Source organism: Populus euphratica, unplaced genomic scaffold (genome assembly GCF_000495115.2).
Source record: "Populus euphratica unplaced genomic scaffold, PopEup_1.0 scaffold1535.1, whole genome shotgun sequence".
Classification (NCBI taxonomy): domain Eukaryota; kingdom Viridiplantae; phylum Streptophyta; class Magnoliopsida; order Malpighiales; family Salicaceae; genus Populus; species Populus euphratica.
The window spans coordinates 22,023-45,020 of NW_011501386.1; the positions used below are offsets into that span (position 1 = coordinate 22,023).

Consider the following 22,998-nt stretch of genomic DNA (forward strand, 5'->3'; position numbering starts at 1 on the left):
TTAAACTATTAGAAGGAGCAATAAAGTTCCTTCTCATTTAACATGAGTTTTAAAATCCAATATGTTTAGGAATAAAGCTAATATGTTGGATGATTAGTTGATTTATTAGTTCAAGCAATCTGACCTATTTTCCATAGTTAAGGTACTTGATGACTTGATATAAAAAGCTTAGAGGATTGATAACTTGTAATAGATGATGTCTGGTAAGGGAGGTAATTGATAGTTGTAGTAGTAGTAGATAATGCCTAGTAAGCTAGGTGATTGGTAACTGGTACATGTAAAAAGTTTTATTTGATGGATATGAAGACTCTCCAATGGTAAAGTCAATAAATTTACAGAGAGAAAATGCAATAATATTCTAGAGTGAGATTCTTTGAAAATATTTATGTAATAAAGAATGAAAGGATTATGAACCTTTAACTTGAAGGATTCATGGTGTATTTATAACTTATAAATCTTATCTTTTTGTGTAAAGGAGGGGCTGAAGTGAAATTTTACCATTGTAATATTTTGAGTTATATTTCACTTAAAATAATACATATTAGATCAGTATAAATGTTGAAGGACTCGCGTGAGGTCTATAAAAATTCCTTAACGAGTGTTGGGCTTAGGTAAGGTGCTCGAGCCCATTAGAGATGAAAATGAGTTTGGACGTACTTTATCGACCTAAACATATTAGGGTGTATACCTAACACCAACTGCGCGTCCTCCTGCTGAGGTGTATTATTTAACGCTCCACACTTTCATATGTGTTTATAACTTTCCTACTATTTGGTATGTAAAAATACAGGTAATTATTTTATTCAATTCTCATATAAAATTCTACTAAAATTTCAACAAAGTCTTTTTTATATTAGGTGGTTCCAGGTTATTGACATATACCTCGTTTATACTTTTAATATCTCATATCTCAGAACTAAATTATGACCCACTAATCCTAGATCTCAATCCCATAAATATTATCATCATCACAGCTATAACATTTATAATATACATTGAACAACAAATATCATTATAGAGAAATAAATGAGATAAATATGCATGCATAAAACATGATTATATGAATTTTAGAGTTAAGTTCATCTATTCAAGTTTAAATATAAATTATACAAATTAAGTTATATAAATGTTTTAATATTTTAAAATACAAGAATATACTCCTAAAACTAGATAACAAAAAGTGAACAAAAGCTAGGATCTACTCTTGCTATGCATGCAATGATCTTGAAACAAAATACATATTATTGAAAAATAAATATCACACTAAGTATAGTAACATAAATATCTAATAATTTAAAAAGGCAAACATGTATTCATATTCTATTCACTTCTCCTTTTTTGTTTACATTGAAACTCTTTCTCATTCAACTACTAAAACCGTTTCATCTTTCATTTTCAACTTCCATTCAAGATTTTATAAGATCAATTACAATTATTTTCATCTAACACATTGTCGATACCAATTTCACTGATATCATCATCACCTTGTAGGCGTCGATGCATAGCGATCCCCTTACTTGGGACCCTAACATACATTAAATGTATAATAATCGATGCATGGTGATCCCTTTACCCGGGATCCTAACATGCACCAAATATATACTAGCCGATATATGATGATTCTTTTACCTAAAATTCTAACATACACTAAATATATACCAATCCATACCCTATAAGCATCGATGCATGGTAATCCTCTTACCCAGGATCCTAACATATATTAAATGTATGCTCATCTATGCCTTATAGGCATCAATGCATGGTGATCCCTTTATCTAGGATCCTAACATACAATAAATGTATGCTAGTTCATACTAATTCTATACATTAATATTGTCATTCTTTATTCAACCATAGTTATTATCATAAATTTTCATTTCAAACATGACTAATTTCTTTTGGAAGCTAAAATGTAATATCACATTTTTCTTGAAGGGAAAGAACCTAATTTTTACCCTTAACGCATCTAAATAGTTGCTTTAATGACTTTCTGAATTTGCAAGCAGAGGTCACATTCAGAACTCTCCTTAAATTTTTGACTATATGTAGAGTTCTAGACTCCACTTCAAGCAAGACTAGTCTCATTAGAAAGTTAAAACATGGGGCTACGAGTTCCCTGAAAGAAGGAGAACTCAATTCTACCTCTAAGACACTCAAAATAATTCATCAACAAATTAGACTTACTGCCCTATAAGGTCTGTCATGACCTAATCTCGGTTGGTAACCCATAACTGGAGTTATATAACTCCGAATTAAGTAAGACCAATTTATTTAGTTATTTAACATACAAAACTATAATTATTATGAAAGAACATGATCCTAATTCTTTTATCCTCCTACTCAAATTCTCTCTAAAATTCAAGAGATGAATCTATCTAGATTTATCAACCTTTCCATCTACATACAATATTCACAATTCAATTTTCCCTCTTTTACCTCAACCCTTAATCATATCTCATACCATATAAAAGTGTTAAAAATATCTTTTTAATAACCAATTTATCTAATTTATTTCAATCTTTTCTCTTAACATCAAAGTAGAATATTTTTATTGATTTTATTAATTTTTCAAACAATATTCTTCTAAACACAATCCTTACCATTTCAATGTGTATTTTTCCTCATTTCAACACAATTAAACACATGTCATCAAGCAAAATATATCAAATTAGACATCTTTCCTCTTTGATGCATAATAAAAACAACAAATTACAATAAATTCAATAAGGAAAACCACTATTACCCTTTTTTCCTCTTTGCTCTTCACATGGTTGGCTAACTTTTCTTAGCCCCACTCATATGACCAGTTTTTATATCAATTCGAGTTGTCCTTAGAAATTAGGATAACAAGCATAATAACCTTATACAATTTTTCCCTAGCAACACATGACATCAGTCGCCATGTTTAATCTTGTTTTCACTCTCAAGTTTCTCATCCTTTACTATCATAAATCAACATATAACATAAATAAATAAAATTTTAGAATGTATTAAACTCTTAAAAATATAAAGAGATGAGGTGGTAAACACTTATCCGTTCCTTTTAGTGGTCTCATTTTGCTAGCTTGAGGTTTCACAGTCGATGCCTCTCCTAAAACTTGTAAACCTATTATGTAAGAAGCATAACTTCTATATGGAGTATTTTTTTTAATCTCCACCTTTCAAACTAGACAACACCAGGACGAACAACATGTTCAAATTATAGCCCGATCTAATAGTGGATGGAGGGGAAAACGATCGACTATTAAAAATGTTTATAAGTGTATTTTCACAGATATTTTTCTCTCGTAATATCTCTCAAATAAGGATTGATATAAAAGATCCATCCAGTGACAATGTATGTATAAGACATGAAGGAGAACAAAATATTCAGATATCATTATGATCTAACGATGGAAGGTGAAGTTATAGTTATTGAATTTTCTGTCATCAATATGTGCTCTCCATCCTCTCTCTAAATCTTTAAACGACCTAAACATCCCTCTTTTATTACTTATTGACTCTTTTAACCATTATAGGTTAATATTTTGGTGTGGATTGTATCAAGGAATGAAAAGAAAAGATCAAAGAACCCTAGCTCCTTTGTTGTGCTTGCAAATCACTCCAGGAAAGAAAATAAAATGGTATTTATAATGTTATCTTCTTATTAATTACACCTTTACCCCCACATCTTTTTATGACTTGTATATAAATCTCTAACCTTCTATTTGAATATTGTCTCCTCTTGGTTTTATATATTTATTTTATCTACATAAACCTTTTTTTGTTAACAATTTAGTATTATATTTACTTTTCATTTCATTAATTTTTTCATTTTTATCTTGATTTTTATTTTTTAATTTAATTTAACCTATTATACTATTGGTTAAATTTTTTATATTTTAATAACCTAAAAAAATTATAACAGCAGATTTACAAATGAGGTAGGAGATTTACATATTAGATGGACACCTACTATACTGCGTACTGCCTATGTAGGGAACATGGTGGGCTCAGGCTCCTTATACTAGCCCATGTCCATAGGTATTTTTTGAGCTATTTTCTTTTTTGAAGAATTTTTTGGGTTCGTTTAGGATATTTTTTGAATTCATTTTATTTGTATGCGTGAATCAATCCACACTTTCGATTATACACATTCTACTTGGCAAAATATCTAATTAATATTAATGCATGCATTGAGACAGGTAGGTAGCTAGAGCATCGATGGAAGAACAAATTACATGTTTTCATGACACAACGATAAGATGAAGATAATGTAGATTAAAGAGATAGGTAGATCATGGCCTTCCATTATATCGAATCTCACTATGCAATGTCAACTTCAAGGACAAGAACCACCCACGACCTAGGCCTATCCTGTGAACGCCTTCATTTGAAATGCGTGTTTTTCCTAGAGAAATTAATGAACACTCGATATGTTCAAACACGAATCTAAAGGTGTTGTGTTCTTCAAAAATGAATTAATAATAATAAAAATCAATGTTTTTTTTTTTTTCTCTTTCTTGATGATGGCTATTCATTATCATGGATACCATTTTACAATCACGACTTGTGCCTTGATTAAGAAATAATGATAGCTGTGTGTGTGCATGACTCCGTACATGAATGATGACCGCTTTCTTGGCCTTTAGCCGGTCGTTTTGCGATGAAATTTGCTTTTGAATTTGAGCCAATGAGAGAGGGTGCCAGTGTGACAATTTGCTAACTTGGGTTATGCCCAGGAAATCTCCAGCCAAAATCATGCACTAAATTAATATTTTTTTTAATGCCAAACTTTAAAAGGGCTAAACTTTGATTTCATATGAGTGATTAATGAGTGATTAATCAGTCTATTGTAAAAAATCAAATCAAAATTCTGGTCTAAATCAAATGCAAATAGCTCGTGTTTTGGTGATGGTTTTAAAACACCATACGCCTCTTTGGGCACTAATTAAAGAAACAAAATCTTCTTGAACCAAAAGTCTAGTCCCAAATAACTATTTCTTTCTTCAACTAAACATCACGAGCAAACCCTTCAAACACTCAAATGATCACGTAGGCAGATATAACCCATAGGAAACGGCATGGATCTTAGACTCAGAAAAATAGTGAAAGCAAACCAACAAAATAAGTCTTTTGGGAGGAAACTTGATGTCAGTATACGGCCTTTGATCTTCAATATTAAAAGAATAAAACAGCTAAAATCCCGTTTGCACACAAGCAAAAATTGATTTAACTTGAAGAGGAAGCCTAGGATCTACGAAGGACCCACTTGAAAAATTGTTGGACTCTTCCTTTAATTTGATTTTGAATTTCTTGATCTTGCCTGCGCTCTTAGGTTACCTGGCCACATGGAGAGGCAGCGGGGAAGGTTAATTAATTTTCGGGGTAATGCAACATTAAGAAACACACACACTAAGATAAGGTTTTAAAAATACTCATTAAACCATGTAATTTTAAAGTGAGATTCTATTATAAGTCTTGCTAATCTAATAGCTCACAACATGTGTTTTTTTTTTTTTAATATTTAGAATTACTCTGATTCATAATATTTAACCACCCTCTTCAATCAACACGCCTCTTTCATTTTATTTATTTTTTGGTTAAACTTATGAATTGAGATTATATTTTGGTTTTCGGAGATTATTAAGAAAGTATAGAAGGTAGATGAGTTTTTTTTTTTACGAACAAATAAAAAAAAAGGGTGTCTTCAAATGGAATTTCAGTTTTAAATTGTAAAATAATAATCCTTTCATTCCAAAAAAGAAAACCCACAAATAATTATCCCTAAAAAATAATTACCTCAAAAATAGGTTTGGGGGAAACAAATTTTCTTGCAGTAATATATAGTTTTCAATAAGTTTCTATTAATCTCAGTTATTCATGTGTTATAAATCTCATTGTTCATCTTTGTTTAACTCATAAATGAGAATAAAAGTACCATGCGTTGTCAATTAATAAAATCCAAGTTCTATCGCCCAAGGAGGGTCTTTAACCAAATAAATAAATAAATAAATAATCAAATCAAATAAAAGGGACGGCGTGTTTTTTAGGAGGGCGTGTTTTTTAGGAGGGCGTGTTTTTAATAGTATACCTTCATATCACGAACCGCGCCCTATTTCCTTTTTGTTTGGTCTGATTTCCTATCTACAGTCCGACGACCAGAGGCGAGCCTAGGGCTTTTGGGTCGGGTCGTGGGATTACTAAGGGGAAAAAAACAGAACAAAGTAGTTGATGTTGAACAGCGTACGTCCGTATCGTGTCCACTAGATTATTCGTTTTTAGTGATTTATGCGTTTGATTGCAAGTGTCTTCATTAATTAAGACGGATTAACATGAAGGTTAGTGTTTTAATCTCTTGGATTTCCTTGACTTGTGCAGGCCAGCTCTTCTAAACGTGCCAAACGTGGGTCTCAAGCACAGTATACGAGCGTGTGCTTCTCGACCGAAAGCACTGTTGTGTTTGTTGGCCATTGCCCTTTTGGGGTTTTCTTCATGTCCTTATCTTTCTTGTACACGGACGCTAGTTTGTGAGTTGTGAGAGAGATGACACGTCAAAATAAAGCGAGGGTGTTTTTCTCAAGTCAAGGATGGAGGTTCCAGTAACGTAATTAGCTAGCTAGATTGGGAATTGGAAACAACTAGGGAATTTTCTTTCCTTGATCAACTCCATAAAACCATTTATATAAATAAACGACCTTTGTCTCTCCTTGCCCTAGCCTACAAAGACAAACCAAGGCCACTACAAGTCTTCTTTGCCCTTTCTTTCATCTTGGTTTTCTCTGCCTCCCCCTCTCTCCCTCCCCAGCTCTTGTTTGCATGATTTAGTATATTACAGCAAGTTAGCTTTAACCTTGTTGAGTGAATGATCATCCAAGTCTTGGCTCAACTTGGTTAGGGAACTTGATTTGGAGAGCGTGTGAGAGAGATTGAGATAGGAAATGGAAAGGCCAAACTTTGTTGAGAATGGAGGGCTCAAATTGCCTATTGGATATAGGTTTCATCCAACGGATGAAGAGCTTGTTGTTCATTACCTGAAGCGAAAGGTCCTTGGTCTTCCATTGCCAGCTGCTGTCATTCCTGAGTTTGATGTATTCCAAACTGATCCTTGGAGCTTGCCAGGTTAGTCAAAAACCCATTCTCTTGAACTTGTAAGTCGGGGTATTATTTAGTGCTTACAAGTCTTCTATTAGTTTTGTTTTGAGATACCTGGATTTCTTAACTAATTTGGACTATATCCTGCTTTCAAGATTTTTGAAGACTTTAGATTCATGCTCTATTTAAGCTCATAAAAGAAAGTCTTTTTGAGTTTTGACCATGTTTGAGAGATCCTGAGATGGTTTAAACCTTATAATCTGTTCTGGTTCTAGGTAATTTGAAGGAAAAGAGGTACTTCTTTAGCCAAAAGAAGTTGAATGACTTTGGAACAAAATGCAAGAGATCCGCTGGTTCTGTACCTTCTGGTTACTGGAAACCCGTTGGGAAAGGCAAGCAAATTGTAGCTTCTGGTAGCAACCAAGCAGTTGGAATAAGGAAAACGCTGGTTTTCAGAGAAAGAAATCATTCTAGCAAGACTAGAACTCAATGGGTGATGCATGAATATTGCCTTGTAGGCTTGCCAACAGACCCCAAAACCACCCAGGTAAAAATATGAAGCAGTTCCTGTATTCTACAATCAATATGAGCAGTTCCAGTGATACTGCATGCATATGGCACGCAGTCGCAACATTGTTTTTTCTATGCAATTAATGGATTTTGTTTATGATACTCTCGTGTGCAGATGAAAGTGGGAGATTGGGTTGCTATCAGTATATTTCACAGGAAGAGGAAACCTAAAAAAAACCATGTGGTCATGATTTCCAACCCTTCAAACATTAACAAGAGGCAAAATGTCGAGATTATTAGTCCTAGTTTCATGGATTTTATGATGGAACAAAGCTCTGATGAAGCTGGTGCTCCTTCACAATGTTCAAGTGGAGTCACCGAGGTTTCTTCTAATGAGTTTGATCAGGAAGAAATCAGTTCCTTCATTAGCCTCTTTTCTTATCCTTGTAAGAGGAAGAGGACTTGAAATTTCCTCCGGAGGAAACTCTGTATCAGATGAATCAGATATTGTACGTGCAACAGTGATCAGAATGACTAAAAATTAAAGGGAAAGGCATTCAATTTGTCCATGGACTTTACATATATTCAGGCCTGTCTATCTAATTCATGAAATTGCTTGTGGTGCTATTTCTTCCCAGCAACTGTGCATGCAGTACATGAAATTTAATATCACATTGATGATTGAGATGGAATAGTTGTAACAATGCAGGGCTATTTATCGTTATCATTTCTGTCAATAAAGCTCTGAAAAGGTTGTCTCATTTAAGCAATTTACTATCAAAAGGTGAACCATTTTCTGAGAAGAATGATGCAAAGTAGGCATAGAAGAGAGGAATCCAAAGTAAAAAGAAAGGTTCTACGCTATCTAAATAATAACTTTGTTATAAAAGTCGATCCTTTATGAACAAGCACATAGAACCATCGATGCCAAAAGATTTATGGTGAAGAAAGGGCATATCTACACATGGGGCTCGATTCTTGGGCGTATTGCAATAAGAGAGTGACATGGCTCCCTCCTGCTCCCTCCTAAAATATGATTCTCTTAATGGTGTTCTCATGACTTTTGTGTTCCCTTGCAATGTTTTGAATCACCAGACCAGAGATTTAAATTAACGAAGAGATTCTCTCATTATTTCATGCTTTTGAATAGTAACTACATTCAAATCAATATGTTGTTCTCCTTCTCATTAAGAGAGGTGTTTGTTGTGTTGGGAAAGGGAACAAGGCACAAATTTTCTTTACTAAATACTTCCAGCCTTGGACGACGCAACCTCTCATGGGGTGATGTGAACAAGATTCCTTGTGTCACCCAGTGAAAGCCAAAAGAAGAGAGACATTTGTGATTATTTTACCATTTCCAATTCCATATTCTAGAAAACAATACCTCTCCACATTAGGTTATGCACATGTAAAATATAAATTTCTCCCACTTTATGTTAAGAGGGAAAAATAAAGTGATCACTAGAGGGTAGAGATTTTGGATCAATTGGTTAGATATGATGCCACAACTTTGATTAGATTATAACAGGCGTGTGATCTTTAAAGAGGGATCACTTTGTAGGAGTGAAAGGAGTAGGGACTCCCTCTAAGTTGGGTCAAAGACACTTCACATGTCACCACATGTAATGTGTATTCACAGGAATGCAATAAAATATTTTGAACAATATTTTTGTGATTAATTATAATAGTTTTATTAATTATTGGGGCAGCCCCAATTGTTTTATTTTTCTAATTGAAATTAAGGCCTATCGTTTAAAAACTTAAATTAATTATACATGAAACAGGGGACTCAATCAAGTCATAATACAACATCAAATATAATCTTACTGAGGTTTAGTGACAATGCAATCATCTCTAGCCATAAAATTTTTGGATAATTCAAAATTTGCTAATCAATTTGTAGCCGTGTTACCTTCGTAAAACACACGTTAAATCTTAAATCACTTATCATCGAGACATCAACTCTTTAGCTCTGGTTATCAAAGCAAAGTTTGCATATTACTGAGGTATGAGATTAACCGACATTGTTAATCTTATGCTGTATTGATGGACTGTTTCGGTGATGCATGAAGCTTCATTGAAGCGATGCACAAGTAAATATCATATCATTGTCATAAATTGTAGTATCAAGTAAGAGATGAATGCTGGAAAGGAACTACAACCTATGGATGTAGGACATCAGCATCACACTTATCTACCCAATTCTTTTCCAAAACCATAGAGTCAGCAAAATACACCCGCTATATCTCCTTGCATCAATCACTGGGCAATTAGTTCTTCAAATTTAGAGCTTTTCTTCTCAAGGGGAATTCAAGCGAATAGATTTTGGGTTGAAGTCTTACATTTTTGTATTGATGAACTGATTGAGACAAATATCTTTCCTTGTCCAGTCATGTAATTTTCACCTTAGATGTAGACTACCTACATTTAGACTAAATAGTATGCCCTCATCACATCATCATGGGTTCAGCTGAAAAGCGTGCGATGTTATGCTACAAAGTTTGATAAAGTAGATCTCATTTGAAAACAACAACAAAATGTCTTGCATTTGTCAAAGAATATCCATCCTTCTGACCAAAATTAAATTTGCCCGCAAGGGGAGGCAATTATTATTATTTTTTTATTAACATGATTTTTCAGCTATCTCAATTAATTTTATAGGTTATAAAATTAATAATTATATATATTTTTAATAATTATTATATTAATAATTATAAAAATCAAACTTGAATTTGGGATAATTATTATATTAATAATTGAACATCAACTTGAGATTAATTTTATAAATTTTAAAATTAATAACTATTTAAATTTTTAATGATGATCATATTAATAATTATAAAATTTGAATTTGAGATAAAAAAACAAAAACAAATTTATTGTTTCCAAGCTCTTACCGGCCGCTATTAGATAGTTGTGCTTGTTTTTTTTGTGAGTGGGATTGGTGGAGAGGGAGTTGGCGGAAGAAGAAACTTGCCGACCGACCAAGGTTGCTTGTAGAAGAGGTTTAAGAATCATTCATTCATCAAAGCAATGAACATTCTGCACGTCACCTACTAAGAAGAGCAAGTGAGAATGTTTTGCAGTTGTACATTGCTGACTTTGATGTCCCTATGTTTTGTCAATAATGGAGGCCTGGTCGTGTAGGTAGGCTACAAGCAATTCGTAACACAGGTCCTTTGTACCTTTTTTACCCGTGAAAGTCAATCACACCAAGAGGTCCTAGTAGTTGTTTTTTCAAAGAAAGAAAGAAAGAAATCTTAATGTAAGTTTCAGGATGATAGTAGGTTCATATGAAGACAAAGTACGTGCGTTTGTTGATGATAATATTAATACCGTATTCCAGAAGTAATAATCTGAGAGCCCACGCAGCCTGCTCTGGGGCCTTTATGGTTAAAAGAGGACAAAGGAATAAAAACGATTGACGAGATTTTTGGCTTGCAGTTTTTGGATCCCAATCCTGATCGAACCTAAACAAAACTGAGAGGACGAATGCTTGTCAGGCCTCAAACGAAATACCAACCCAGCAATTTTCACCATCTCATTAACCCTTGAGCAAACTAAAAGAAAAGTTCTTTGAAAAGATAACATGAAAGAACTTGATGCACTTCATATCCTAGTTATAAGACGTAACTCAAAGGTCAACTCGGCTCAAGGCGGTGTCATGGGTTGCTATATGAATTAACAAGCCATCATGAACTACTAGTTGTCGTGGTTGCGTGGTGTCATGGGTTTATAGAAACAAATTTAAAAATAATATTATAAATCATAATATTTAAAAAAAATTAAATTGTAAAATTAAATTTTTAATCAATTTAATATTAAAAAATAAAATAGATAAATAATTTAAAAAATCATATAAAAAATATTGCAACAATCTATATTGTTTTGTGAGGAAATATACAATTATAATTCTTAACCAATTTAATATAAAAAAATATAAAAATTTATAACAAAAAAATCATGCAGGGAACACTTTAGCAATCAATAATGTTTTAAAAAAAAATACAAAATTAAATTTTAATCAGCTTAGTATAAAAAAATAAATTCAACAATAATAATTTAAAAAAATTAATAAAAAAAATGGAGAAACATCATAATAAAAAAAAAATCATGGAAAAATACTGTACTAATCTACAATGTTTTTTTCTTGCTACAATACTGTAACAATCCACAAAAAAAAAAAATCATATAGAAAAACATTGTTACAATCAACAATGTTTTAGAAAACAACTATAAAAATAAATTCTCAACTAACTTAATATTAAAAAAATAAAATCAATAAAAATTTAAAAAAATACAAAAATATAATTTTGGAAAAAAACAAAAACCAAAAAATAAAACATGCAAGGAAAGCTAAAACTAAATTTTCAACCAGCTTCATATTAAAAAAATAAATTCAACAAATAGAATTTAAAAAAAAAACACATGAAGAAATATTATAGCAAATTAAAAATTATATGGAGAAAATATTATAATAGTATATAATATTTTTTATAAAAAAAACTACAAAACTAAATTCTTAACCAGTTCAAGACAAAAAAAAAAACCTCGAAAATGACCATTTTGGAAAAAATTAATAAAACAAAAAAAAATCATATAAAAAAACATTATAGCAATTTATATTTTTTTTAAATGATATAACTAAATTCTCAACCAGTTTAATATTACCTCGTATCCTTTTTAAGATCATCTTGACAATCTGGTTTTACTACTACATTTGCAATGCCAAGCCTTGAAAATAATATCCTTCCACATTCAGACTGTGGTACAAAAGACGCAGGATTCACGATATAATAGCCCTCAGTTTTTGGATCTCTATTATTCACGAAATTGGCTGGGAGGGTAGAGATGGCACATAATTTTGCCAGGCAAAGAAGGGTTCTAAGAGATAACCACCAGCAATAGCCACCCAGCAGTTTTCAGCTTTCACAACTTCGTTAAAACTAGAGCAAACTAAGAACGGTGTTGAAAGAATCACCTGAAAGAAAGTGCAGGGCATCGTACCTGGCTAGTGCAGCGCCGTACGTCCCTTATCTCTCCCAGGAAATGCCTAGAGTTAAGCCATCACAAAATTCTTAGATGTATACAGTAAGGTTCTATAAAACATAATGACTAGCAGACAAGGTACATGAACCATCATAGGAAAACTGAATGATCGTGGACCAACCACACTGAAAGTACAGTATGGAAAGCAATTAAAATATGATGCCAAAAGAAGGGATCAGGAAACTGCAATTAGATCTCCTCTAAAGGCTAAAGCAGTTCCCAGATTCTTTTATAGGTGGATAACTCCAGTTCCTGTTTCCTATGATAAAATGGTCCACCACTGGCAGATCAGAGACTCTGGTTTTCCAACACAAATATCCCAACAAATCCTTGAAAATAATCTCCTTTCACATTCACAGTGCTATATTGCATCACTAAATCAACACCTAAACAAGGAACATAAAAGACATGCTCATTTCAGTCGTTATGAATTCACACAGTTACATGGTCTCCTGAGCAACCTTTTTGCTAAAAAGGTAGACAATATTGAGGAGCGATCTAAAAGCAAGGGAGCCACGTATAATAAATAGCATGCACTGGATCAAACATGCCATCAGCATGCATAGAAAATACAAAAAGAGTCAATAGTAAATGATGCAATCACAGTTTATGTTGAAAAATCTTTACAATGTGAAGAAACCATTTCAGTTGTTACATGGAAGTGATTGGACGAACTCAAAATATTACCTAAGCATAAATAGACCTAGCAAGACATCACAGACCAAAAAATGCTAAAAAAAACTTGCAATCACAAGCAGCCTTGAGAGTATCTTATGTTCTATCTCACTCATTTCAAAGTCAGCTTGCAGTGTTGAGGCCCTCTTTTTTGTCAACTGCAGAAGCACCAGCTGCGGACATTTTGGAAGGTTGGGATTCAGAACATGCCTTCAGGACAGCTTCATTCTGTGTAAAAGCATGATTCAAGAGATAAGATATGAATATTTACCAAAAGGATTTAAAGGATTCAATGGCATTCATTAAAAATTAAAGAAGAAAGAAAGAGCACAAAAGCATGTGATGCTTCAGATTTTAGTTTGAAAGAGCACAGCAGTAGCAAGTTGTTCTTAGAAAAATATGTCTCTGTCATTTATGGAAGCAAGCGCTAATGTAAAGCTCTAAACTAATCTGAAAGCATCTCAAACAAAATAAAAGCATCAGCATGTTGAATTTGAAAAACAAACTTCAAGTAAGAATAACACAGATGAAATGGTGTAATTGTGTAAAAATAGAAAACAAGTATCTGTATGAACACGGCTTAGTTTTAAGAATACAGAAGCCATATATATATATATATATACACATAAATATATGTATATATTTGTTTTATTGATTTAAGATATATATATATATATATATATATATATATACACACACATAAATATATGTATATATTTGTTTTATTGATTTAAGTGACATGGCTGAAGAAACTAAATTCATGAGTTACATCACGAGGCTCTGGAAGAGAATTGATAGGAAAATGTATAAAGGATAGAAGAAAGCTCAACATGGTCTTTGTAGATAGAAAAGGCATGTAATAAGTACTCGGAAGAACTTTACAGTAAATCATGGAGAAGAAACAGTCTCCATAAAATACATAAAATTTATAAGTGAATACTTTCATTTGACAAAACAAGAATTTGTGGATAGAAAGAAACAAACACACAAAGCTAAAGTGGAGACCAAGTGATCCTTCAAATGAAAAAAATAAAAATAAAGACAATATCCCAAATAAAGATAAATAAAAGAACACGCAAAATCCCTCTGAATATTAGAAATGCCTCTAAATGCAATAGCTACATTAACAAAAACATGAAGGAAAACTATCCTATCCTATAAATGAGGTAAAAGGACCACAAAACGGTATTCCTTGCAATCATTCTCCGTGCCGATGTCCATTAAATATAGAAAAAACATATAACCAGAAATGGGGAAAACCAAAAGTTAGATTTGGGGATCAACGACAACAACAACAACAACAAGAAGAAGCGAATCGAGGTTTTTACGCATTTTTAACTCTACTGAACCTATGAATAAGAGTATTAAGTGTGATTACATTCAATTAATCAAGACTTGTCACTTTAAGTACATACCTACCTGGGTTCGGTTAAAATTCAGTGAAATAATTTATGTTAATGAGAACTTTATGACAAATAAAAATTAGGAAATTGAAGCAAAAATTGAAAACTCTAAGAACATATTAAAACCCTAGGACTGAACATGCGATTTGATTTTTCTTAGACAGAGAAAAAGAAAGACCTGCCAAACCCTAAGGAGGCGTTTCTTGGCGTTGGCCTTACGAGTGGTGGTGAGTTTAATTCGTTTCCAAACAAGACCACCAGAGTCATGCTTCTTCACTATCTCCATAACTCTCGTCCCCCAAAACGCCCCCGCCCCTACCATTCCTCTCTCTCTCTCTGCTTCCTCTTTCTCTTTTAGCTAAGCTACGCAGTTTCTTTCTCTGCTTGCTTTGTGTGCTCGTCTGCCCTGCTGCGCTACACCTAGAGGAGCATGCGAGAGGGAAACGCCGTCGTTTCAGTTAAATGTAGCTGTGTTTTTTTTACCACCATCTTTTCTTTTCTTCGCTTCTTGTTTGTAAATTATATATATATAACCTTTGCTCTGCTGGGTCGATTTATTTTTTTTAATAAAAAACAAAATCAAAGCGATGCAAGTGTTAAAAAAAGCTAAAACAAATTGAGAATGAGGTTATTAACTTAATAGGATTTAATTAACTCCATGATTTAAATAATATAAATAAATAAAAATATGACAATAATAAATAAGAAATTGATAAAAATTTCGATAATAAAAAAAGATTAAAAAAAGAAATCGAGTCCAGCATGTCAAATATATAATCTAATTATAGTATCAGAGTAATCTAATAAAAAAATAAAATAAAATCATAAAACTCAATCTAATATTTAAAGGTGAAGTCTAGAAAAAAATAAAATAAAAAAGCAATGAAAATAAATTTGTGTCAACCCAAGTTATCTCGCCAACCACATGGAAAGAAAAGAAAAGAAAACATAAAAATCAATTCCTAATAAATTAAATATTTAATGATAAAATTAAAAAAAAATTAAAAAAAATCAAAATCAACTCATGCTAGTCTAAAAAACCTGTGATACTGGTCATAAGCCTAAAATGCTAAGATATAAAATTAAAAAAAAAAAAAAAACCCTCCAAAACAAAAGAAATGACAATTAAAATGATGAAAACTAAATTTAATACAAAAATAATATAATATAAAATTTTAATGGGAGGAATTAAAAATAAAATTCAATGAAAAGTGATAAAAAAAACAAAAATAAAAAGAATAAGGATAAAATTTTAAATTTAAATAAAATCAAAGTAAAAGGGATAAAAGAAAAAAGAAAAATTAATCCAAAAGGGAATAAAAAATAAAAAATTTAAAAAATAAGAATTAAATTGTATAAAAAATAAATGAAAGGACACATGGAAAAGTTAAATTGATCCTTATTCACATGTTAAGTTAAATTATTAGCTCTCGTTTATTTACTGAAAAGTAGTTTTATTTTAAAAAGTGAATTATTTTTTGATATTTGGTAATGTAATAGAAAATAAATTGGAAAACACTTTTCAATATTTGGTTATGTCGTAGAAAATGAGTTGCAAAATAACTTATTAATATTTTATTTTTTTCAAGTTTATTAAAATAATGAAAAACAAATCTTTCAAATTAAAAAGTTGAATGAGAATGAAATTGAAAAAAATATAATTTAATAATTTATCTTAAATAAAATAAATAATAATCAAAATAATAGAGATCAAATCTAACAAATAAAAAAATTAAAAGATAAAAAAATTAAAATAACGATAATAACTATTTCATAAATTATTTCAAATAAAATAAGTAGCAATCAAAAGAATGAAAACCAAATTTGATAGATAAAAAATTTCAATTAAAAAAAAAAGAAGCAAATAACAAATATAAAAATAAGGACCAAAGTTTAATACAAAAATTAAATTTTAAAGGATGAAATTGAAAATCAAATATTTAAAATAAAATATAGCAATCAAAAGTGTTGAAGATCAAATTTGATATAATCAGCAAATAATACGACATTTCTAAATTTTTCATAACTTCTGTAAAGTATTTTTTACCTAAATTTTTTATAAAAACACTTTTATGTAAATTAAGCTAAATTTTTCTTTAATTAAAAAGTATTTTTCATTGCCAACTTTTCTAATAACAAATAAACACATAAAAATTTAAAAAATCATTTTTCACCAAACAAACACTTCCTAAATTGTTGTTGAAACACACACATATTAAGTTAAATTGTTATTGAAATAAAAATAATTTGGTTTGTAAAAGTGGAACATATTTTTTCAGCAAATGGAGAAAAATAGATGACTATCATATTGGTAAAATTATTAGAATTTTTGTTACCCCCTTCGTTCCAGTTTTATTGGCATTCGTTAGTTTTGAAAGTCAAGAAATTGACTTCGGTTAATATTTTTAAATTGGTTTTAATAATTAGTATTTTCAAAATTTATGTTTCAGAAAGATTAAGTTTCTATTTTTTAAAATTTTTATCAAAGATAAATTTTTTAAAAAAAAACATGTGAAAAAAGAAAAAAAAAGGCAGTTAGAAATAGATTTGTATAAATACAGCAATTTTTTTTTCTAATAACCCAGAATATCCGACTAATTTATATATCACAGCTAATTTTTAGATTTATTAAATACCTTATAAATCTACTGAGTAAATAAAATATTATGAAATGACAAGCATAAAAAATAAATTAAACTTAAATACAGAGAAAAGTAACAAATTCCTTTCCTGCTACGTCACGATGTGAAAGTGTATAAATATAGCAATTGAAAATAAAGGTGATCGTCAAGCAATGAGAAAACCCAGTTTTTGCATTACACTGCAATTCTCTCTACTTCTTCTCTTATCCTCTTTTCTTGCTTTCTTCTCAAATTACACTTACTCTGTTAAGAGAATTCTTAACAATTGATACCACAGTCAACTTTTTCTGGCCAAAAGAAAGCTGATACTATTAAACAATTAACAATGGTGAAGAATAATCGAATTAAAGCTTTAGAGCATGGAAGGAAGGTTGATGAACAGATGCAACCTATACTCGAGAAACTTCAAGAAATGACAGAGGATCTTAATAAGAAGTTGGATCAAGTCAATTTATAGTTGGAGACTATAATGGTTCCTCTCAGGCAATCATAGGAGGCCAATAAGTTGATAGAGAAGGAAGGACTCACACAGTTCCGAGGAGGTTAATCTCCAACCATAGGGAATCAACCAGTTGAAGGCATGGGAAATCAAGAAGTAGCAAGAGTATGGTACAACGTAGCATTGCATAAGAGCATCTCTAATGCAAAAGGTTAAATTGAGGAACTAAATTGATAAAATAATTTTTTAAATAGTATAAATATATAGTTTTTTTTATTATATGTATTCTAATGATAAAAAACTATTTAGAAAAGTTATTTATATTTTAATATATTTCATGTTAAATTTATTTTTATATAATTATATAACTAGTTTAGATATTTTATATATAATATAATTATGATGATATTAATTATATAATTAATATGATTAATTTATAAAAATAATATAAAATTTAATGAAATAATATGAAAGTTAAAAGATATAATTTAAAATTAAACTTAAAATTTATTTATATGAATATTTTTAATTTTCAGTTTTATATGTTACTGCTAAAAATTTAATTTTTTAAAAGTAAATTCAAATTCAAACTAAAAAAAAAAACCATCAATATTTTAAATTTTCATTTTCATTTTTTTTAAATTAATGCTTTGAAAAAATAACCGCCACTATTTTAAATTTTAAAATTTTAAATTTAAAAAAAATAACCGTCAACATTCTAAGATTTCAAAATTTAAAAAAATAATCCATCTATAAATATTCTCATATATTTTAACATTTTTTCTCATCATTCCATTGTTTTCTCATCATTCCATTGTTTTCTCTCCAATCAAAAATATATTTCATTAAAATTCATCATGAATTATTCTAATTTTAATTTTTATAATACTTTTGATTTTGATGATGACACTCTTGTGTTCGTTTTTCAAGTTATTGTTGATGTGGTTGCTGAAGAAGAATCGAATAATTAAGGGCAGAGAATAGGGTATCGTGGCTCTATTCTTGGCCACAATATTATCAATCGTAATAGAAAGGAAGGTGAGTTAAGGTTATATAATGATTATTTTGCTGAAAATCCTAAATTCATTGAAACTCAATTTCAAAAAAGATTTAGAATGAGTCATTGTTTTTTCCTTTAGATAGCAAATGCAATTGAAACTCATAATCTATATTTCAAACCAAGGACAAATGTTTTTAGTATTCTTGGTTTATCTTATCTTCAAAAGGTAACTGCAATTCACAGAATACTTGCATATGGTATTCTTGCAGATCTTACTGATAAATATCTTCAAATTGGAGAAAGCACTGTAATAGAAAGTCTTAGAGTTTTCGTCAAAGCAATCGTAGAAGTTTTTGGTTATTGGTAACTAAGAGCACCAAACAAGACTGATATTTGTCGATTATTATCAATTAGAGAGCAGCGTGGATTTCTAGGGATATTAGGGAGCATTGATTGTATGCATTGGAAATGGAAGAAATGCCCAATTGCATGGCATGGGATGTATATTGGTCATTATCGTGAACCAACTATAATTCTAAAAGCAGTGGCTTCACAAGATCTTTGAATATGACATGTCTTTTTTGGAATGCCTGGATCATTAAATGATATTAATATTCTTGATCAGTCACTGTTGCGATGTCGTGGTCGCACAAATTAATTACCCTAGCTTAAAACACAACACACAAGATAGTATAGAGCAAGCAAGGGGTCGATCCCACAAGGAAGATTTAGTTCAGATTTTTATGTTATACGTTATGCAATTGGGGGGTTTTGATTTGTGATGATCTAAACTATGGAAGAAATTAAACTAGCAAACAAAATCAATTGAAATCGAAATTTATCAAGAAAACAAACCTTGGTTGCAAGCACATATCCACCAACGAAAATTAGAACCGATCCTTGAAACAAAATTACAATTTATATTCTAAATTTTTATCTTTTCTTAATGTTGGTTAATTAACGGATCCACCGTATAACTAACCCTAACCAATAAACAATCACAATGTCCGCATTAATGATTTAGTTCAATGGCAGCCCTAAGAACTAGATATTTGAGTGTTCTCCCTAAGTTTAATAATGTAGTTCCGCCACAATTATCAAGCTTAGTTGCTTCACAAGTTCATACATCACAACTCCGGTTTTGATATCAAACTTAGCAATAAATTGTTCACAATAATAACTTAGAGTTCCGCTCTAGCAATTATCAACAACAACCATAGAAAATATGCATAGGAAAACAACCATACTTATTCATAATATAAACTGAAAATAAAAGGAAGAATAAATCTCACGGTTCTTGAAATTCAAAGGTTTGTTGTGTCCTTGCAACCAAGAAAAGAGCTTAACCTTGCATAACCATTGAACAACTACTCTTAAAGAATGAAGAGAGCATGATTTTTTGGGTTTGTAGAGGATAGAATTTGTGTTTCTTAACTTCTGGCTGCTGCCCCCCTTCTCTCCTCTCTCTCTTTCTTTTTATATGCTAAGAAACCCTAGTTCCTAATTTACAAAGTAGTCCTCCCTTAAGTTGACAATTGACATTTAAGTACTTCAATAACTATTTTTCCTAAAAAAAGAGAAATAGCCTTGCATGAAATCTTCAAACTCTGATTTAGAGGAGCTAAATTGCTGATATAAAAACTTGGATGATGGTTTAGAAGCTTCGAAACGTAATTTGAACTCATTTCTTCACGAAATCTGATTGCTGGCAGAATTCAGTTGTCTTCTTTGAAAAATCATATCTCCCTCATCTGACATCGTTTTTGGATGAAATTTGGAGTTTATAGACCTTTGAGTCAGGAATCCCACAAAATTCAGTTTGCATAATTTGGACTTCTATAGCTCTAGATATTGAATTTTGAATAGACAAAGGTCAATAGTGGCAAAATGCGAGATTTGACTTTGAAGGATGTGATTTTCATGATCTTTCTCTTTTTATTTTTCTTGCATTACATTTCCAGAAAGGTATGGATGTTAGCTTTTTAGTGCCACTGGAATCACTTCATTTCGATCTCTAGAACTCACGCTCTGCACAAAACATCGACTGAATGTCAAATCTGCCAATTATCTTCAATTTACTACTTTTTGCATTTTTCATCCAAAAGTGCCTTCAAAACATAAAACAAAGAATATCAAGGTATTTTACATATAAAACATGGACAAAACATTAGGTAAATATGGGTGAAACTATCGAATAATATGGTTACATTAGTCACCTATCTTCGCTACACTTGCTGAAGATCGTACTGCTCCTGTCAATTATACAATTAATGGGCATGAATATACAATGGAATATTATTTAGCTAATGAGATTTATCCTAATTGATCAACTTTTGTTAAGACAATCTCAAGGCCATTAGGAGTAAAGAGAAAAATATTTTGCAAGTAAGCAAGAATCTACAAGAAAAATGTAAAGCGGGCATTTGGGGTGCTCCAATCTCGTTTTGCAATTGTACATGGACCTGTTCGATACTGGGATGAAGAAACGCTTGTAAATATTATAAAAGCTTGCATAATAATGTATAATATGATTATTAAGGATGAAGGAGCAATAAACCTTGGATTTGATCATGAACGTGAAGTTAATTCCTTTATATTAGTGTTACATGGTGAAATACTAGAACCACAAGATTTTCTTGAAACTCATAATCGAATCAAGGATAGAGTAACTAGCTCTCAACTACAAGAAGATTTGGTTGAATATTTATGGGAACAATATGGTAACGAGTAGAATCATTAGCTTTGAACTTCTTATGTCATCATAATTTTCAAGTTTTTTTTATGTTTTTTTTTCCATTATGGTTATTATCTTTTAAGTTAATTAATCCTACTTATTGTTGTTAAGTGTTAAAAGAACTTCAAAAAAGTATTATGAATTGATACCACTTTTATAACAATATTTAAAATAACTAATAAATTTCTAAATATTTAATTAAAAATACATTACATTAAACAATAAATAAATCTATATAATTAAAAATTAAAACCCCTCTTTTGCATAATTTCTAACTTTCTATTTTGAAAATATGCTGCAAAAATTGGATCCAAATTAGAAATATCCATTTTGATAATTTTTCTTCTTTCTTAATCCTTTCCAATTCTTGTTTCTCTTGACTTAGTTGAATCATCATAGTTTGTTACTCTAACATAATTTTCTGTCTTATTTCTTCTGATTCTCAATTTTAAGTTGTTCCTTTACAACTTTCTGATCAATTGATCTATCTTGATAAATCAACGATTCACTGTCTTCTCCTAAACTAACAGAATCAGGGGTAAATAGAGTTGAAGAAGTCAAACTTGCATTGACATGACTTTTTTGTTTCTTGTTTGACCTTTGATGTTGACTTACATGCTCAAATTGTCATTTGGGTTCTTTTATTAAGATAACTCAACAATGTTCAAGTTGAAATCGTTTGCCAACGCAAGAAGTGTCAAGCATCATTAATCTGGTAAGTAAAAAATTAGAAATATTAAATAATATTAAAATATATGTTAAACAATTTAACATGAAAATGAATATTAAAATTACTCTTGATTCTTCGGTCATTCCAATTTGCTGATGATTTTTAATTTGAGTAACAAATGCAATAAATTTACCGACTTCTCTAAGGTGAAGTTGCTAATTTTTCATAGAGAGAATTCAATATGGGATATTCAGAGTCTATAAAGTTTTTGATCAAACTAAGTAATAAAAGAAATTCAATAACATCATGGCTAAAAAAAGAAAAACAAATTCAAGTCATGAACTGCTATCTCATAGATTAATAACCAGGCAAACCACCTTCAAATACTACTAGCCGTTTTAAAATGAAAATGATTCATAGTTCAAGGCAAACCCCTGAAAATTTACATGAGCAAAAAGAAGATTTTAGACGTGGGAAGAAGTATGCACATGATAAAATTACAACTGAAGAAGGTAAGGATATAAGCATGGAAGAGCACATTAATAAATCTCGTGATCTTTGCCTAGATTCATGAGACTTCAATTAATTGTGTGGAGCAAAGACTGAAAGAAGTTCGCAACCTCGTGTACTCCAAACAAGAGAAGGCAACAATCTAGGTGGTGGCCAAGTGGTAAAGACTTGGGACTAAGGGGTTTGCTCCCTCTGTGGTCTCAGGTTTGAATCCTTGGTTGCTCATATGATGGCCGCTGGAGGCTTACATGGTCGTTAACTTCAGGGCCCGTGGGATTAGTCGTGGTGCGCG

General features: G+C 30.9%; 2 protein-coding genes across 3 annotated transcripts; one reads left to right on the top strand and one right to left on the bottom strand.

Moving 5' to 3' along the window:
- Positions 1–6,560: 6,560 nt before the first annotated feature.
- LOC105117804 (NAC domain-containing protein 68-like) lies at positions 6,561–8,276 on the top strand. The gene is made up of 3 exons (XM_011015567.1): positions 6,561–7,101; positions 7,350–7,621; positions 7,760–8,276. Exons 1-3 carry the CDS (start codon positions 6,921–6,923, stop codon positions 8,048–8,050), a joined length of 744 nt encoding a protein of 247 aa, XP_011013869.1. The 5' UTR covers positions 6,561–6,920; the 3' UTR covers positions 8,051–8,276.
- A 4,002-nt stretch (positions 8,277–12,278) lies between these two features.
- On the bottom strand, positions 12,279–15,153 carry LOC105117803 (uncharacterized). Of its 2 annotated transcripts, XM_011015565.1 has the most exons (3): positions 14,890–15,153; positions 13,421–13,536; positions 12,279–12,637 (listed from the first exon to the last, which is right to left on the bottom strand). In XM_011015565.1, exons 1-2 carry the CDS (start codon positions 15,031–15,033, stop codon positions 13,432–13,434), a joined length of 249 nt encoding a protein of 82 aa, XP_011013867.1. In that variant the 5' UTR covers positions 15,034–15,153; the 3' UTR covers positions 12,279–12,637; positions 13,421–13,431. The 2 variants fall into 2 exon arrangements, with proteins under 2 accessions (XP_011013867.1, XP_011013866.1); XM_011015564.1 differs by lacking the exon at positions 12,279–12,637 and having other exon boundaries at positions 13,154–13,536; positions 14,890–15,149.
- Between the last annotated feature and the right edge of the window lie 7,845 nt (positions 15,154–22,998).

Bases quoted from the DNA above. Each gene is read 5' to 3' on its own strand.
- LOC105117804 (XM_011015567.1), top strand. From the start codon at position 6,921: ATGGAAAGGCCAAACTTTGTTGAGAATGGAGGGCTCAAATTGCCTATT. The intron at 7,102-7,349 runs GTTAGTCAAAAA...TTCTGGTTCTAG, and splicing joins TGATCCTTGGAGCTTGCCAG to GTAATTTGAAGGAAAAGAGG. The intron at 7,622-7,759 runs GTAAAAATATGA...TCTCGTGTGCAG, and splicing joins CAGACCCCAAAACCACCCAG to ATGAAAGTGGGAGATTGGGT.
- LOC105117803 (XM_011015565.1), bottom strand. From the start codon at position 15,033: ATGGTAGGGGCGGGGGCGTTTTGGGGGACGAGAGTTATGGAGATAGTG. The intron at 13,537-14,889 runs GTCTTTCTTTTT...GCTTTTACACAG, and splicing joins GCCTCCTTAGGGTTTGGCAG to AATGAAGCTGTCCTGAAGGC.